Source organism: Phlebotomus papatasi, chromosome 2 (assembly GCF_024763615.1).
Source record: "Phlebotomus papatasi isolate M1 chromosome 2, Ppap_2.1, whole genome shotgun sequence".
In the NCBI taxonomy this organism is placed as follows: Eukaryota; Metazoa; Arthropoda; class Insecta; order Diptera; family Psychodidae; genus Phlebotomus; species Phlebotomus papatasi.
In genome coordinates this window covers 43,362,673-43,381,729 of record NC_077223.1, presented here as the reverse complement: position 1 = coordinate 43,381,729, position 19,057 = coordinate 43,362,673, and the positions used below count along the sequence as shown (strand labels likewise).

The 19,057-nt window shown below is 31.5% G+C and overlaps 1 protein-coding gene across 3 annotated transcripts in view; it reads right to left on the bottom strand.

Moving 5' to 3' along the window:
- Positions 1-6,625: 6,625 nt before the first annotated feature.
- LOC129801196 (uncharacterized) overlaps positions 6,626-19,057 on the bottom strand; it is a 53,515-nt gene continuing 41,083 nt past the window's right edge. For 2 of the 3 annotated variants that reach the window (XM_055845994.1, XM_055845995.1), the window contains exons 6-7: positions 11,371-11,595; positions 6,626-7,193 (exon numbers count right to left, since the gene is read on the bottom strand). In XM_055845994.1, coding sequence (XP_055701969.1) covers positions 6,897-7,193; positions 11,371-11,595 — 522 coding nt within the window. In that variant the 3' untranslated portion in view covers positions 6,626-6,896. The remainder of the gene's footprint in view (positions 7,194-11,370; positions 11,596-19,057) is intronic. The other variant, XM_055845996.1, reaches the window with a different exon arrangement.

Sequence of the window (19,057 nt, the reverse complement as noted above, 5' to 3'; positions counted from 1 at the left end):
TTCCTTCTCCTCCAAAAAAATCGCGAAAAACAGCTAAGTATTGGGTTTCTAATTCGGGGAACCTCCTTAATTCAACTCGGAGATCACTCCACACCACTATTTCTTCTTGTGTACAATTGTATATTAATTTGTCGAATTTATAAAAAGCTATAAACACACTGAGAAAAAAAGAGGGTGCGATTAACTTTTTTTTTCCTCAAAACTTTAACACTTTTTTAGGTGTAAAAAATATATCAACATTTTTTAATGCAGATTTTACACCTTTTTAAGAGTAAAATTAACATGAAAAAGGGTAACTTTAACCCCTAATATACCTAAAAGAGTAATATTTACACCGATTTAGGATCAATACTGCAGGGTAAAATGAACATTTCCAGAATGTTATTTTAACTTTTTCGGATTTCTCTGAGTGCAGTAGCATTACTGGTTCTGTTAGTCGAATGTTAACAATTAAGCATTAAATGAGAGCAAAGTGATTGTTAACTATATTTTCACCAATAACTTTTAAAAATCTCTTAAAATTAAATTTTATTTTAACCGCCCCCTTACATAAGTATCATTTATTCTGCCGACTTGTCTCCATTTTGCAAAGAGACTTTCAATAAGAAGCTTTGGAAAATGGCTTGAAAAGCGCATTTACTCTCAAGACAGAAAAAAATTGGTTTTCAATTAAGTTATGAAAAAATAAATAATTTTTTTTTATCAATTTATGTCATCTGGATATATATTTCATTTACAAAAGCTCGGAATGCAGGGTATAAAAAGGGTGAGAAAAGTATTCTAAACTCTAACATAGGATTACCGCAAAATAGACTTTTATAAATTGCTGAAAAAGCACATTTTCCTGCACTACAAATAAAAATGGAAATTCTGTCTCAGGCACTCTCATAAACTACTTTTTTTTAATATTTTAAGACTGATACTTTGTTTTAAAACTGAGAAGACTGATTTGGGAGTACTCTAATTGAATTGCATATAATGTTTTGAATCAAAAAAGGATAAAGTTTGTCCAATTAATTTTGTATAAAAGACAAAATCTAAAATTTAACATTCTAAACATTCGTTTTAACATAAATGGGATTTTGGCTATATCACTCAACAATTTAATTAAAAAGAAATAATTTCAATTAAAAATACATAAACGAAACCGTGTTTGTTGTTAAATGATTAATATTTGTTCTGGCTACAGGATGATTGAGCAACAATAATATTTTTTTTTGTAAATTATTCTATTGACCAAATTTTTCATTAAAAATTCACAAATGAAGCTTGCAATATTAAATTGGCAGATAGATGCCTGAGGTTATATTTGGATTGATATGGTACTGTGATTAAAATAAAATCACAGAATGACATAGTTGATAAATTTGAAGTTACTATTGCAAAAAATAGCCCGAAGCGATTAATCTTTGATAAATTCTTGGATTTCAGTTGTGATCCTTTCAACAGCAATTGTGATTTTTCAAATGAATTAACAAGTTCTGATTGAGCTTAAATTCACAAGATAGATGTTTTATGGAATCTTAAAGTCAAATTTTCGAATATTTTACACAATGTTGGCAAGTCACTATTTGAATATTATGATTTATTTCATGTGTTTGCGTAGAAGAGAAAGTGTCTCAGATTAATGGAGAAATGGTGTGCTGTCTGAGATAATTGGCATCGTGAATTCGAATTTGAAACTTTTTCCCACTGAACGTAATTCTTTATATTTCGGCTTTGGGCTGAGAAAAAAAGAGGGTGCGATTAACATTTTTTCCTCAGAAATTTAACACTTTTTAGGTGTAAAAATATATGAACATTTTTTAATGTTAATTTTACACCTTATTAAGGGTAAAATTAACATGAAAAAGGGTACCTTCTACCCCTAATACACCTGAAAAGGGTAATATTTACACCAATTTCGGATCAATACTGCATGGTAAAATTAACATTTCCGCAATGTTATTTTAACTTTTTCGGATTTCTCTCACTCAGTGGAAGAGATATCAAGATAATTTTAACTTGTTTGTTTACTTGTCCATGAAAATTTCTTCATCATTTTTTCATTTTTTTTAGTATATGCTAAACCAAATATTGATAAGCGAACGAATCATTTCAATAAAAAATAAATAAAAATCATAAACTTCATGCCATAACCCTTCCGGGCATAATTTCAGGAAGAAGTCTTTTTGTAGTTCATTTTATTACTCAAACAGAGAGCAATAATACGATCCGCTTTTTTCCAACTTATCACACTGGTCTAGAGTCTAGAGCTCAAGACGTAAAAAAGTATAAGCTTGCAGTATTCGGTAGCCCCCTTTCGATTTCGAAAACGGATTGCAGAGTCTTCATTTTTTTCCAATTTGTTTTTAACATTTTTGTTTTTCCCAGTTTGTCTATGGAACCTATGTCCTGGGTAATCTTTGTTTTTTTTGGAAACTTTGTCTTTGAAAATCTTGTCGTTCATATATTTTGCACAAGTATATATTATTCAATGAAATTAGAACGGTGTTTTTTGAAGTTTTTAGTTTCGTCCGTTGGTGTAAAAAAAAAAACAAAATGTTAAAAACGAAGATTGCCGATCCCTTCGAAAACAGCTCAAGGTATTTATTTTATTTTCAAATTTGTTTTACAGATAGCTCATGTGGAAATTTCGTCAATAGCCATGCATGACCGAAAAGATCGACATGAAATTTTGCATAGTCGAAATATAATCGCTCCTCAAAGCTTATTTCTCAACCGATTTTCTCGATTTTAGAGTTTTTGGAGAGGTCTTGCATTTTCTAATCTGACTGCATTGGGAGTGAATCAGTAGAGTACTTTTAATTATATTTTTCTGGAAATCATTTATTTAATGTTCGTATGTATATATTTATTCCCTATAGGCCAAACGATAAGAGATGTCGGCTAGTGGTCTTTAGAGCCCCCCCCCCCCCAAAGCTCCCTAACAAATCGATATGAGATAGGGACGCCTTTCCTCCTTTTACTCTTCATCTTGTGCATACTTCCTACAATATGTTTTTTGGTTCATTTCTAAACTAACTTCAGTAATCTCTTTTATTTTCGAATAAGATTAAAAAAAATAAAGTGCTCTAAAATTATTTAATAGGTAATGTGGATTAAGATTGCGTCAAGTTTAAGAGTTAAATCATTAAAAATTAGCACTTTCTTACAAAATTCCAATTTTTGAATGGTTTTTTGACAAGTTAATATGAATTGATAGAACGGATAGAACACCGTTATGGACTCAAAAAATGCACGAAAAGAAAATTTACGGTAAACTCTATTTCGGTTTATCGAGCATTCCTCAAAACTAGAACCTTAGGCCATTTCTTTGTAAAAGCTTTAAAGCTTTTCTTCAAAGGCAATTTTGTATACTGAAAAGTTTTGGTAAAATAAATTGTTTTAAACTCGCATTTTCCCCATTTCCCACTAGAAAATGTTTCAAATAATATTCAAATATTTGAACGTTATTGTAGATCTACCTAATTCCATGCAATGTGAAAAGGACCATCCGAACTTATATAGTCCTACATGTTGCTTTTGTATCCTGGCCATGAACCGAAAAACTTATTATTAATATTATTGCTAACTTTATGGTCATTAAAAGTTTTGTCCAAAAGCATTTTTAAGATTCTTCCTAGGTAAATTTATACAACAATTTTAATTTCATAAAGAAAAAAGAAAAGGCCTTCGTGATATATTCAGAAGATTTTCTCTATTTACGTAAATTCTCGATTTTGATTGGGATTCTAAAGTCAGGCTTGGAAAGAAAATGATAAAATACAAGGAATCGCCAAATGTAGCCTATAAACTTCTGTCTACACAGAGAAAAATAGTTTGTAAAAATTTTCGTAAATGTTTGTGAATTCCAATGGGGGAGTTACGAAATGCTCGTGAATCGTATAACCCACAAACAAGTTCGTAAAAGTTTGTACTTTTTTTTTACAAACATTGTTCGTAACATGATCATTTGACGAGCATTTTCTGTACTTTTACAAACATTCGTAAACAGACAAAAAAATGTTCGTAAATGTTTGTTTTCCTGTCGAACATTTGACGAACATTTACGAACAAATGATAAAATTTTACGAAAATTTTTTGTGTGTTTACGAACATTTACGAACAAATGTTTGTAAAAGTAAAAATTTGCGTCAAATGATCATGCTACGAACAATGTTTGTGAAAAAAGTACAAAACTTTTACGAACTTGTTTGTGGGTTTTACGATTCACGAGCATTTCGTAACTTCCCCATAGGAATTTACAAACATTTACAAACATTTTTACAAAATATTTTTTTCTGTTTAAGGAAAATGTTACAATTCGTTTTGGTTGTTGATATATCCGAATCTAAAAAAGAGGTGAGAAAGTTTTGCGGAGTGCTCTAACTCACGAGAAAGAGCTCTTTGTGAATTATCCTCTGCCATGGTTTTTGGGTGCATATCGGCTTACTACCGATTAAAGAAAGCGATTCTGGAAAAGAAAATTGCTTAAGAAGAGCGCACTTTAGAATGCTTTGGCATAAGTAGCAAGCATACGAACAAAAAAAAGGAAATTCGAAAAAGATTTACGGGTACTTTACCGATTCATTACCGATTAATTCTGACGGAATCGGGTTGAAAATTTCAAAACCTTTCGAAAAAAAACCATATTTAAGCAAATCAGTTGAGAAATAGGCTTGTCAAAGTGGTTTAGCTTTAACCTTCGAAAAATCGATATCGAAATGTTTTTCGATCATAGGTGTCTATGAACGAAATATTCCCTTGACAGCCTTCAAAATATATTCGAAAATAAAACTAAGAGTTGTTTTCAAGATCAACCAAGAAGCTCGGTGAAGGGAAAAAGGAAATAACTTCACTAAATCGGTTAAAAATAAGCCTTCCACAGTGATTGACTTTGACCTTCAATAATTCAAGATAGCGATTTTTCCGGTCATAGGTATGTTTCGACAAAATGTTCGCCTAGACTATCTCTAAAACACATTCGAAAATGAAAGAAATATATTGTGCCGTTTTTTAAATAAACCAATAAACATGATTTAGGAGGGATTGGAGGGGGCTGAGGGGAAAAAGGAAAAAAACTTCTGGAGATATTGTTTTTTATTGGGGGTCACCGGAGACCAAAAGTGGATATCTCAAACCGTTTGTGCTCCAGGCCGGTGATAAGTTGAAAATTAGCAGATTATTATAACTGCTCTCCCTTTGAGTTTGAACAGTAAAATTGATTAAAAAAAATACAATTTTTCATTTCTTTACGTTCTTTACAAATATGTTACTACAGCGCCTCTGGTGTTGATTTTGGAAATTTCACAAGTTCTGGAGAATTATGAGTCATTTAAAGGCAAGTTTAAAAGTCTTTCAATTTCTCTTAGTGAAAAATGAACTCGAATAAGTAAAATTGGAGATATGGTTAATTTTGTAGCAAAAACGTACAAAAACCAGTTTCCTAATTTGCGGGCGTAAAATTGTAATAAAAACGGTAAGGATTATCATCTAGACCTAATCGATATAAAAATAGTTTGAGAACTTAAACAGCATTAAAGCATTTTGGGCATAATTATTAAATTGTAAAATTGAACATATTGAAATTTTGTCATTGCTATTAGTAATTTCTAAAGTTTTATTAACTCTTTCGTCTCTTTTGAGACTCTAAGTACCCAAAGCAGCACATGAATGTTCTGTGAAAAACCATGTTTTTTAATTATTTAGAACTGATAAAAATCCGATTCTTGTGGATGATTACAAACTATAAGGATGTCCAAATGTAAGATATTTTTTGTAGGACCTCAATTAATTCCTGAGCTTAGATATTTTTGAATAAAAAATGGTAAAATTGGCTTGCAGCATATAATGCTGCGGTCCTGAAAGAGTTAACATAGCTTTCGGTTTTCGTACTTCTGAATTTTATGAGTTTTTGGGTTTGTAGACGTAATTTGTGTTTTCACATGTTCTTTTTAATTTTGTTCTAATTCAGAGGTGTGCAAAAACCGTTGAAACCGAATTAACGTCAAAATAAGTTTGTTATAGTAACGTTTTGACCATTGACGTAAGTGTTTCATTTGACTTTTATTCGGTATCAACGGTTCTTGCACTCCTCTGTTCTAATTTATTTGTTCAATAACTCTTCATTTAGGGTAAGTGTACCAAATTCCGGCCAGCTTGCAATTCCGGCCACATTTTTTGTTCCTCAAATTTTCATGAATTTTTAGTTTTTGCATACTCTACAATGCAAAAAAATAATAAAACATATCGTTTAGACGAACAAGATGATCTGAAAAAGGCATTGGAAGAATTCCAGAAGGGCAAGGAACTATGAGAATGAAGTTGGCCGGAATAGGCCACCAATGCTGTGTTTAAATTTTCATTAATTTTATATGTATTAAGAATGATTTTAGAGAAAATAAAGACTATAAACTATCTACAAGATTCCAGGAAACAGTTCTTAAAAAGACGTAACAAAAAATCAATTTGTATTAAAAATATTACATTTCAAACTTGAGACTTTGACGCTTGCATGCAACTATGCCGAAATTTGGCACACTTACCCTACCAAAAACCATCCTTTATAATAATTTAAAGGATATCAATTAACTTGAGAAAACGAAATTTCCCCCATCAATTCAATTTTATCGAACTTTTCGTAGATTACCAATTAATTTAATTTATAGAAAGATAAATTGGAATCAATAATATGTGGAAATCTCACCATTGAGTATCCGAAAGCATTCCTCAATGCAATACCATCTTCAACTGAACTTCCGATAAACTAAATTATCCTTCTTGATAAAGTTAAAATTCGATGGATTTCGCGTGCTAATTGCACTGAAAGTTGTGCTATGTATTTCCCGTGAACATCATCCCGGAACGATATTATAGTTGATATGGTGTTGGCTGTTTACTGTGGAACAATCCTCCTAGAGGAATTCCTCATGGGGTGGCGATGGTCCCGAAATGGACAATGTAGGTAAGTTTGTAACCTTCTGCCGTGTCTTCTGGGACATTTGAGCAGCTGCATTATTGGCTGTTGTAGTGGTAAATTCGCCACTGATTGAGGGAACAGCCGACACGGAAACAACCACGGAAGTTGCTGTCTCTGTGGCTTGTTCTTCAATCTGGGGTGTATGGCATTCCACCAATTCGAACGTCTCATTCAAGGAGTTATCCTGCTCCCGTAGGCTCGAATTCCAGTTCTGATGCTCAGACAGTCGACGCTGCAAAACCAAGAGGACAAACCACATTCTCAGTTAAATTCAACTTTATTGAAAATAAAACAATAGAGATGTTCACATTTTACATGGATGAAAACCAAAGGAAATTGCTATGGAATTTCCTTCAATTTATCCCATATTCATCCTCGAAAACAATGGAAAGATATTATGATCAAAATGTTCAAGAGTTCATACAAAGTTTGCATAAACTTGACAAATATACTTGTGTTGAAAATACAAGAAAAATAACTTTGTGCTCATGCAAATAGCCGAAAGGATGGTTTTATATTGATCAACCGGAAAAGGTGGAACTTTAAATTAAACAGAGAGTATTTGCATAAAATATTTTCATTGCACTACTCTCTTCCAGTGATTCTCTTCCATATCTTACTCTATTTCTGCACTTCAAAAATAAAGTTTCATGCACTTCAAGTTATCAACATTTCATAAACCATTCCAGAAAAGTTTTCGAGAACATCTTAATGGACAATAGAATGAGAAAGATGAGAAATGTATCTTGAGAAATTATAATCATGCAAGAGGAAAATGTAAAATAATATTTATATATCATTTCAAGAATACAATAATAGAGTTAAAATAATTAAACAATATTCCAATGTAATAAGGAAATACTCTGCAATGAAATAATAAGGTCAATTGATGTAAAAAAAAAATAAGAAAATCATATTTTAAAAATTAAAGCAAAACCTAAAATTTGCCGTTTGCAGTTCCAACAAAAATATCCCTTTAAGTTGAATTTATCAAACTCAAGATAGTAAATATACAAAGGCTAGATTTCAGTGTTTCGCAATTTTCTATAAGAATTTTTTTCACAAGAAATTTAATATCTCATCATTATTGTTATTTGTTTGCCAATGGGTATTGCTTTTAATAGCTTGCCGAATGATAGATAACATTCTGGAACTTTTTACTGAATGAAGCTGGAGAAGCTTTAGGTTTAGATTTTAATTCTTCCTTTCTCATTTAAAGATTTATTTCTCATTTGTTTATTTAATTGTGCTTTGTATTACTTAATTATGTATTTTCTCTTTCTATACTTCTCATTTAAAAAAATATTAAATATTTTGATTTTTTTTTATTTGAGTTTATTTTCATCTCATTATTGATATATATAGCTATATTTACTTCCCTCACACGTCTCCCGCCGCTTCATATTATTATTATAAATATTATTGCTTGATTTCAAAAAAGACGAATATAAACAATCCGCATTCTTACAACTTGTGACCTTTATAGAGGTCAAACAGTAAGAGGTATCAACTTTCGTTTTTTGATGACCTCCCTCCCTTATTAAAATAAAAACATTGTCTGGGATACGTTTTCCTTACTTTTCCATATGCCATCCTCCCCTTAAAGAGAACGTTTTTAGACAAAATTTATTTGAAGTTTTCAAGAAAATGATTCTAGCAATTTCTTTAGTTTTTAAATGTCCACGGGAACGTCTCGTCCATTTACGATCTGAAAATTCAAATTTTTAATTTTTCAAAATCAAAATATAACCAAAATTAATTTGTATTGAAATTAACCCTTTAAAGACGTGACACTTTTTACGGACTGAAAATCAACAATTAAAATTAAACTGAAAAACATAATCAATGATAAGTCTTACGTCTAACCTTGGAAAGTCCAACAGAGTCTTATTCGGTGTATTTTGTGTTTCTATGAACGATAGCGACAAAAATAGCCCAAAATTTAAGTAACTTTTCTGACAATACCAATGAATAATATTTTTCGCTTTAATGAAAACTATAACGTATGAGTATTGTAGTTTTTATTGCCAAAAAGGCTTTGCTTAAAAAATATTAGAAGTATAAAAAATAAATAAAATCAATTATGAATTTCAGAATTTAAAAATTCGCCATTTTTGAGCTTAAATAATTACTAGATAGCAAATAGCTAGAGACTTGTAAAAAATATCCTAGATTCCTTCAACCTTCTACTTTGCAATTACGTATAAACATAAGAAAAAATAACTTTAGGTAGTCAGGAAAAATTATTTTCTTTATGGGACACCGGTGTTCCAGTCGTCCTTAAAGGGTTAATGTTCGTCTGCAATCTTATACATTTCTTAAAAGTTCTAGGCTTGTACTTAATACTGTTATTCAATATTTCCTTCAATTCTTTGGTAAATTATTTAAGATGTAAATCCTTAAATCGACCTTAAAAGTTTGATCCGTATTCTACACAGAAAAAAATATTTTGCAAAATTGTTCGTAAATGTTTGTGAAATCCTATAAAAGACTTACGAAATGCTCGTGAATCATATAACCCACAAACAAGTTCATAAAATTTTCTATTTTTTTACAAACATTGATCGTAAATATTTTTTCTGTGTATTATAAAGTTAAATCTTTAATTTTAAAATGTGAAATTTTAAAATTACAAATTAAAAAGGGAAATTTCAAATTCTAAATGTTTTTTTTAATTTTAAAGCTGCTCGGGAGTAGCTTTAAGGCATTTAAACACAGAAAACTTTAAGGTAATCTTGGTATTGATGAAGCGTCTTTAGCTTCTGGCTCATAATTGTAACTAATTAATTGTTATTACTAAAATAAACTTAAATATTTAAGCGTTCTTTATCTCAAAATTGAGGAGATTATTAAAAAAGCAAGTATAAGAAGGTTCATTGAAATTTGGTGTATAATACAATGATAATATATTCCCATCAATCTTGGCAAAATACTTAAAGGGGCGTTTTACTTTGGGCGCAGTCTTTTTAGCTGAGATTCTTTACAATCTCAGCTTTCGTGGTCCTATGTAATTTGCAGCCTCATTTCGAGCCCAAATACACGTCTTGACACTCGTTTATAATACCCCAATAAATTGATTTTCCAGCTGTCCGGTTGATTCTTTTTAGTATAAATAATTCTGGCAAAAAACGGAAAATGATATCGACGACGAGCTGGTTTTCTTTCATTATGGTATACATCTCCAATTTTTTTCTGAATAAATAACTGGCACGGTTTGGTTTTAAATATTAGTATCTCACAGCTAGGCCTGATACCTTAAAAAATGACTCCCATATCCACTTGATCCGAGTAATAAATAAGAAATTAATAAATGAATCTTAAAATTGCTATAGCTGTGGATCAAATTGCAGAATTTGATTTTAGATGATGATATTACAAAGGTTTCGTGAAGCGTTACAACTTTTCAGAACACCGAAAGCCTATATAGAGCCCAAACAGAAGTAGATTTTGATTCTCCAATAGTGTCTTTGATAAAGGTAAATGGAACTCTATTTGCACAAAAAGTCGTTGGAGTTCGAAGAATTCAAATTCAATTTCGAATTTTCATACTACATTTTCGAACAAGATGGGGAAATTTTATTAAATATCACACTAAAAATCTGGAAAAAGAGTTACTCAGTGATTAAATACTGGGGCAAGAACAGTAAAAGTTGTTGTTCTGTTTTTTTCCTCACAACATGTGAAGATCGTCACATTTTGACACTTGAGCACTTCGAAATTCGAACAGGATGTAACTTCCACTACCTTGCGAAAGTCTTAGGAAGTAAAAAAGTTTCTTTCTTGGATATTCAAATAGATTTTCGAATTTTTCAAGATCTACTTCTGTACGGAAACATATACGATCATCAGTAAGCGCTAAAATCGAAAAATCAATTTTCGATTCAAAAATTCTATGTCGAATATTTCGAAATCCTTATTTACGATTTTATTTAAATCGTAGTAGCTAAGGTCGAAACCTTTACAACGATTAGTCACATTTTCTCCTAATTTAAGTTGTGGCATAAGGAATCATTGACAAATAAACTAGAAAGAATAGTTTGGCCGAACAAATAAAATATTCAAATATAACTTTTAATTAACCAAAACTCCTCAAAAGGCAGCTTTATTATTATTTTATTTCTGAGGATTATTCTTGAGCTCAAATACTACTTTTATGCAAATTCTAAGATTAAAGCACAATTAGTATATAGCTATATCAAGTTATGCTAAGAGGTTTGATATTTTATCTTTCTCCAAGATATAAAAAAGTAAGTATATATTAAAAAGTATTGCAAAAGTGGCAATGTAAAACAAACACATAATTACATGATGATGGAGATGTCCAGAATTGATGCTCTTGATTTGAAATGCATTTGGTGGAAATTGACCAAATGCTGATAGTATAGAGAGAAGAGTTAGTCTGTACTTACAATTTTGGAATGAAGACTCACCCTCTGATCCGCCGAAGTAATGTTCTCAGCACTGCGAGCCTTCCGGCAGAGAACACTCTGGGAGCCGTATCGCCTCAAGAATTCAATTGAGTCAAATCCTTTTCCCTCCGACGACACAAAAATCGCCGAATTAATCCTATTTCTTGTGCACCGATCCTCAATCACCGTGGATTGCTCCTCGGGCCAATGTTGTCGGAAATACGACTGAAAGTTTAACAAGATAGACATTAAATTTAATCACTCAAGCCCCTTGGTAAACATCATCAAGATTTTGTTTCTTGTTTGGTGAATTATTTGGTGAAATTACATTTGTGAACTAAGAGTTAATCTTTTTTTTTTCTCATCAGTACAATTGAAAGCCAGCAAATTTTAAAGAATTAAAAAAAATAAAAACAGTACAAGAAAATCACGTAATATGAAAATTTGTGTTGATACAGCAGTGTGATTTTTTCTTTTTTTTCTTTTCTTTTTTTTTACTTTTAACTTCTCAAGTAAACATCATCCAATTCTCTCCTTTTGTACTCTCTCTCTGCCTCTATGTTGCTTTCTAATTAAATTTACCAGAAGCTTGGGTGCTACATATATAATCTTAAATTTGCCGTGTACACACACAGTAATTAATTGTTTGTACAAAATTTTTGTGAGTCAAATTGTGGTGCAAATTTTAAATTAATAACATTTCCATCACAAAATATTAACATACTTTTTCACAGTTGTTATATAGCAGCAAAATGGTGTAAATTTCTATATTGTATTTTCTATCATACAAAAAATTCTCCTTAATATCACTTTTTTTCTTTTATTTAAAAAAAAAATGTCTTGGACAATTTCTCTAGTAGAAATATCACAAAAGAAAAAACATTCTACCAAAACTAATGATAAAACTTCTTCAAAGCGTTTTTTGTTTGCTGTATGCGTTCACTGATGGTGCTCTAAGGCAGATACATATAAATATATAAAGGTAATGCTAAGAATATTTTGTACAGAGAAAAAAGAATAATCAATTACTTTGTCTGTCATTTCGCTAACATCTTCACATATTTTATAAGTTGCAGTTGGATTTTTAACCATCATTATGTTTTTATTCTACCTATAAATCGTAAAGTATTATTCTTACTTTTAGCATTATTACAAGGTTTTATATTAAAAGATTACATAATGTAATGCTTCATCTTTTTTTTTAATAAAAATGTCATGAGTGGGAAATGTACATTTTTCACTAATACAGGGATGAATTTTATTTTCTCAAGGGGCAAATAACACGTCTGGCAATTGCTGCAAAATTAATCCCAGTCCATCTCATTTTTACACCTCATAAATAGTCACTGGCACTTTATATGGGGATCTTGTGGGATGATTTAGAAGATAGAGACTAGGGATTTAGTGGCTATAAAAATGGTTCTTTAATTTTCAAATATATTTCACTACCGAAGATTATTGCAAGAAAGATGGTTGCAGGAGAAAAAATTAAAGAGTATTTTGCAAAAAACAGTAAAACTTATCAATTCTAAGCAAAAAAAACCAAGTACTTACATAAATTGGAAATATCCGAAATATTTACAAAATAATCTGTACAAATAGGTCAAGCTAATTTACAAAGGCGCATTAATAGAAAATTGCATTTTCCCCTGACATATATCTGCAAACAATACCAATATAAAACAGGAAATATTGTGGTTGGTGGTAAATGAGATCGGAAATTCAATATGAAAATAACCAAAAGCCCTGAGAAGCACAACGTGTGTGCATATTATATATTTTAACAGCATCCCATTTGACCAGGAATTGCCAATTTTGCAAACTATCCGTAATATTACATTTCAAATTATGCACAACAATATTTACTTATGCTTCCATTAACACTCAAATTATCATAGTGCAAATGGCATTACTTCACATTGAGATATTTCTGTATGATGGAACTCTTATCATCATACATAATGCATTTGAGCAGTTATGCAAATTCAAAAGGGATGGAAAAACGTCATGCTTAGCGAAATTTAATAGTTTATCTGTTCACAATCGATTTAACCTGATTTACAAATCACTCAAAACATCGTCCAAAATAGCTAAGGAGTAATAGAATTAATTTTTGGACAGAAATTATCTTTTGGTTCATAATCGATTAAGACCAACTCAGTCTTTTATCAGATACTCCAAGACCTTTCCAATGACGCGAAATATGAGCCCATTCGATCGAGAAATGCACTCTCTATGCTAAAAGTTTGAGCCATTTTAGACTTTAGCCTTGAAAAACCATTAGGGGAGACCGGGGTAGAATTAGCCACCAAATGAAATTTTTTATTGCGTATAATTTGTATGAAGCTGATAAATATTTCAATAAATATTTAGAATAGGGAGTGGTTTCCTCAGTATTCCATCCCAGGCAAACTATAAGGTGCCACTGTCTAATGCTATACGTGAATAATTCTACCCCGGTCTCCCCTATTTAGAATAATTCAATGGCATTTTTATATATGAGCAAAAATGTCCACCATAGACTACTTCTGAAGAGAATGAAGTTGATGATGTTGGCCCCTTTGAAATATTCCCAATTTTTGTTTTCTCAATAATTCTGCCGCATTAGCACGAATCAATCTCAAATTTTTATTTATGTAAGGTGTTTGATACAAAGAAATGACAAAGCGTCCCAGCTTTAAGGAATGCCCAAACTCACGAAATAAAGTTCTCCGTAAGTTAACTTTTCGCGAGATTTTTCGTCCATAAAAGTTTACTTTCGTTTTACTTTCCATTTATTTACCAAATTTAAGAAAATCAATTGAGAAATAGGCTCTCCAAAGTGGTTTAACTTTAATCTTCGAAAATTTGATATTGAAAACTGTTTCGGTCTGTTTTCAAAAAAAAAAATTAAAGGCATATAGGGGGGTTACCGAAGACCGGAAGTCGATATCTCTACAGTTTAGCCTCTATAGATCGAAAAATATGTAAAGGAGAGCCTGCTTGTATATATTGTGCGAAATTGCAAACTTTTTGTTCAATATTAATTGCAATTAATGTACAGGGAATCGTTAATCAAAGCAAGTGACTTTTAAATCATTCAGTCTTCTCCGAAGTAGAGATAGGAGGAATTCCTGCTTCCACCTAGGATCGAACTAAAGACCTTTTGTTAACTAAACGGCGCTCTACCAACTGACTTGTATATTAGAAGCCACAAGCCTTACTTGACTTTCTACATTTGAATTTTTTGGAAACATTTTGAAATTTCCAACTCGACCGATTGAAACTTTTCCAAAACCGGATTGTACCGAACTTAATCGGCAATAAATAATTAAATTACCTGTATATTTAATTATTTTGATTGAAAATTTTTATTTATTAATTGTGGGGGAGAGCTTGCAGGTTTGAGACGCGGGTAGTTTGAGATGCGGTGGATCATTCTTTGATTATTTAAATAAATGTTACAAAAACACTAGTCGAGTTATTTTAATAAAGTCTAATCTAGAGAGTATATTAAGCGCTATACAAAATTTCAAGATCATTTTCTGAGTTTTGAAAGTAATGTCTCAAAGCCAAAACTTAAAAAAAGTGTTCCAAATATGCTGGTTCTCCCCTACAATCAATAAATAAAAAATTCAAAACAAAATAAATATTGTACGGATACTTTACTGATTTATTGTCAATTAAGTTCGGTACAATCCGGTTTTGGAATCGTTGTAATATTTATGTCGGGTTGGAAATTTTAAGACCTTTCCAAAAAATCTAAATTTAATCAAATTAATTAAAAAAAAAAGATTCCCCAAAGTGGTTTAACTTTGACCTTTGAAAATTCGACGTCAATTTTTTTCGATCAAAAGTGTCTATTTTATGGAAAAAATCGAAAAAATGTTTGCGTGAAACCATTAAAATATATCCGGAAATAAACAAAATCGCTGGAGCCGCTTTCGAGAAGAAATCAAACATGGTTTTGAAGGAAGTGGTTGGGTTTAGGGAAAAAAGGAGAAAACAAATCCAGATAATGTTTTTTTAGGGGAGGCCCCTTCCCTCTAGGACAGTAAGTTGATATCTCTGATGAGAACGGTAAGTTAAAAAAAATAACTGATAACATATACTGCTTTTTCTTTAAGTTCGAGGAGTAAAAAGATTTGATTCCTTTTAATCGCCCTAAACCTGAGCCAAAACTAATAAAAAAATGAATCTTTAAAAAGTTATAAACTACCGTTCTAATAGTAAGAATTTAAAGATTTTGGGTTATTTAGAATTTTTTTGTAAAACTACTACAATTCTTCAAATCATCAAAGCATTACAGAACTAAAATCGAAAAAAATGACTTTTGAAAATTCAATGTCTAACTTCTCAGAAGCCACATTTTCAATTTCAATGAAAATTTTGCATATATGGTAGAGGTCATAACCTTTCCAACAAAGGACCGCATTTTCCTCTCAATAAACCTTAATCCCTGTGATACTTGAAAATAATTTGATGAGACTAACTTTATTTTAATTTCAGCGATATTCAATTGATAGAAGCATAATTTGAATTTATATAACGCTGTGTTTTATATAAAATATAGTGATAGCATTAAACGAATTGCAAACCTAATTTTTACCCGAAAGCGTTATGACTGATTAAATTAAACATATCGATGGATTTGTAATTACTATTCTACAATATTCGGAAGTAAAAGCAAGAGGTGCATCAGACAACTTTATTCGTCCGCTATTTATGCACGCTTAAAAATGCAGGGAAGGAAGGATAACTTTTCGATATTGAATCGATAATATTGATAAATCTGTATCTGCTCGATTTAGTGAATGACAGATTTTAAAGCGTTATTAGATTATTTACTTTCCCGTTCTTAAAAAATGTGTCAGTTGATAAACATTTATATTAGCTACAAAAATGAAGTCAATACTATCGAAAAGAAGTTATCATATCACCCCAGTCCTTAGTTAAGGTCTACTACTCAGATTTTACTCTAAAGACCTTAAATAGTCCCTATAAACTTGAAGTTATTTCAGATCTTAGAAGTAAGACCAGGTTACCCTGTGTCACCTATTACTGCAGGCGTGGCCTATTTTTTAGTCAACAAAACTATTCAGAACATAACAAAATTAAAGTTAAATTGATGATTGCTTTGGGCTATTAACATTTCTTAGAAATAAAAAAAATAGAGTTATGCTCGTTACAACTACTTATTAAGCCATGACTTTAAACTTAAGCCATGTTTAGATCTTGAGTTTCTTTTGTTTAATATGTATTATAAAGTCTTAAGTCTTTACTCTAGGAGTTCAAAAATTTAGATATATTTCCGATCAATTTTGGAAAGAAAGAGTACAAAAAAAGTAATATTTTTCGGAAAAGTAAATTTGATCAGTAAAAATTTAAAATTTGTCATTAATATGTCAATTTTGGGTAGTCATATTAAATTTGATCAGTAAAAAATTAAAACAGTAGTGTCGGAGGAACGTCTGTTCGACAGGGAACCCCTATTGACACTTTTATCAAAATGTTGAAAATTATTTAATGTATCTAGTAAAATATAAGTAATATAACGTTTTTTCTGTAATATGCCTTTTACTATAAACAGAGATATTCAAATTTCGTATCAAAAATGATATAGAGTAGGGTGTCAATAGGTGCTGACACGAGTTCTTAAAGTGTCAATAGACGTTCCTTTCACCCTACAGCATTTAATTTAGTCAGCAAAAAATCAAGTGATCAGTAGTCAGTACAAGATGAACTTCATTCAGTAAAATATTAAATTTTGGTGAGTACTAAATCTAAATCTTTATAAAAATTGATCTAGTTTATATAATAAATAATATAAAATACTTGCAAAAAACCTCTTCTTTCTCTTTGATTTAGTTGCTCCTCAAATTTGATCTTGCTAACGGAATTCAGTCTTTTACTGCTCATTTGTACAGTGCCGTAATTTTCAAGTTATTGTCTGACCAATTTGATTTTTTTTTACTGATTTTAATTTTATTTCACTAACCAAAAAATGTATATAGAAATAAACTTTGCAAGATTTCACTTTGCTATTGTTTCTTAAGTAATTTCCAATGTTAGAAATGCTTCGAAGCACAATTTAGGATAATTGTATCACACCATGTGCCACGAACCACATAAAATCCTTTCATCATACTTAGTCCCAACAATGAAATGTAATTTTTATGTTCTTGCGCCACTTAAATAATTTCTCGTGTTATTCACCCCTTGGTTTCTATCTTCACAGCATTCCACTATCATGAAACAAGGACTTTTATGATTGCCCAGTAGTTTGGAAAAATGCTCAGACATAATGCGAAAAGGAAGCTTTCAGAGTGGATGGGATTGCATGAGCATATCATTCAAGGAAATGAATCCTTATAAATATGGGGAGGAAATGGAGAAAACAGAGAAGAAAATGTCCCTAAGGCAATGCTCTGTACATGATCTGTCGAATGGGTTTATAGAAAAGGGAATATATGGGATTAAGGATGTCTTCTCTGTATTCTTTTTGTTTTTTTTTTCTTTTTCTTGTATGATTGTCTGAGGTGATATAAAGTAAAAAAAAAACGAAAAAGAAACACAGAGAGGTGACGATGATTTTTTGTGGGTGCATGACTTGTCTCAGCTCACTTACGCGCAATTCAACATCTTCGTCAATGCCCACCGGCTGATCCCGCGAGCACCTCGTGCTGTGACGCGAGTAGCGCTGCTGCCGGAACTTTCGGATGCGCTGCTGCTGCGTGAGGTGCGACCTGGGATGATTGCCGGACAGATCCATGTGCTAGCTCTCTGTATCCGCGCGATGCAGCAAGGCAAACTGGCAGCCACAGTCGCGCGAGTCCCGAGAGCGTCGTGGGCAGTGGAAACATCGATCCAGGAGCCCACAGCCCTCGCACCTCGGCAGGAACTTCAGGAAGACCAGGGTTTTTTGCTTTTTACCACAATTGCTTTCTGTTTTTTTTTTTTTTTAATCTTCTTTTCTAATTCAGGGACAAACTACTTTTGGGGAATGGAAGATAAACCTCATAGGGCAGCATCAGACAAGTCAATTGCGTGATTCAGAATCTCACACCAATCTCCTTCCACATAACCATTTCCCTCCATCACATCAATCTTGTACACATCTCACTCTTGGGAAGTTTGGTTGTTCTTTCACAACCATCCACATCCCACCCCTAAAAAGCCTCCATTCTGGCATTTTGAGTGTATCTTACTCACGCAACAATTTTAACATCAACGCATTCACTAAATTCTCTAACTTTAGACTTTTGGAGTGTTTGAAGATGAAAAAAAAAAACATCTCCTGAGACAACATAATACCACGAGTGTGAAATTGAGAGAGGAAGTTCAAGAGTTTTTCCCTTTAGACATTCTTTCTATATCAAGACAACTTTTCTTTTCTTTTTGTTCTCTTAAACTCTTTTTCTTTTTATTTATACAGAACAATTTCCAAGTCAGTGAGCGAAAAAAAGGAATTCAAAGAAAAAAAAAAGGAAAATATCCTTAGGTCAGATTTGCATACGACTTTTCTACGTTTTTTCTTTTTTTTTTGTATCTCCTTTTTAACTTTAAAAATACCTTCACACCGTTCAGCTCATTTCTCTTATAGTAAGTTCGAAAGCATTTGTGTTTAATCCCACGATATTCATAGGGTCAAAGGTCCACTTATTGGTCATTTCAGTAATAAGAGATATACTAATTTTGTATAAAATCT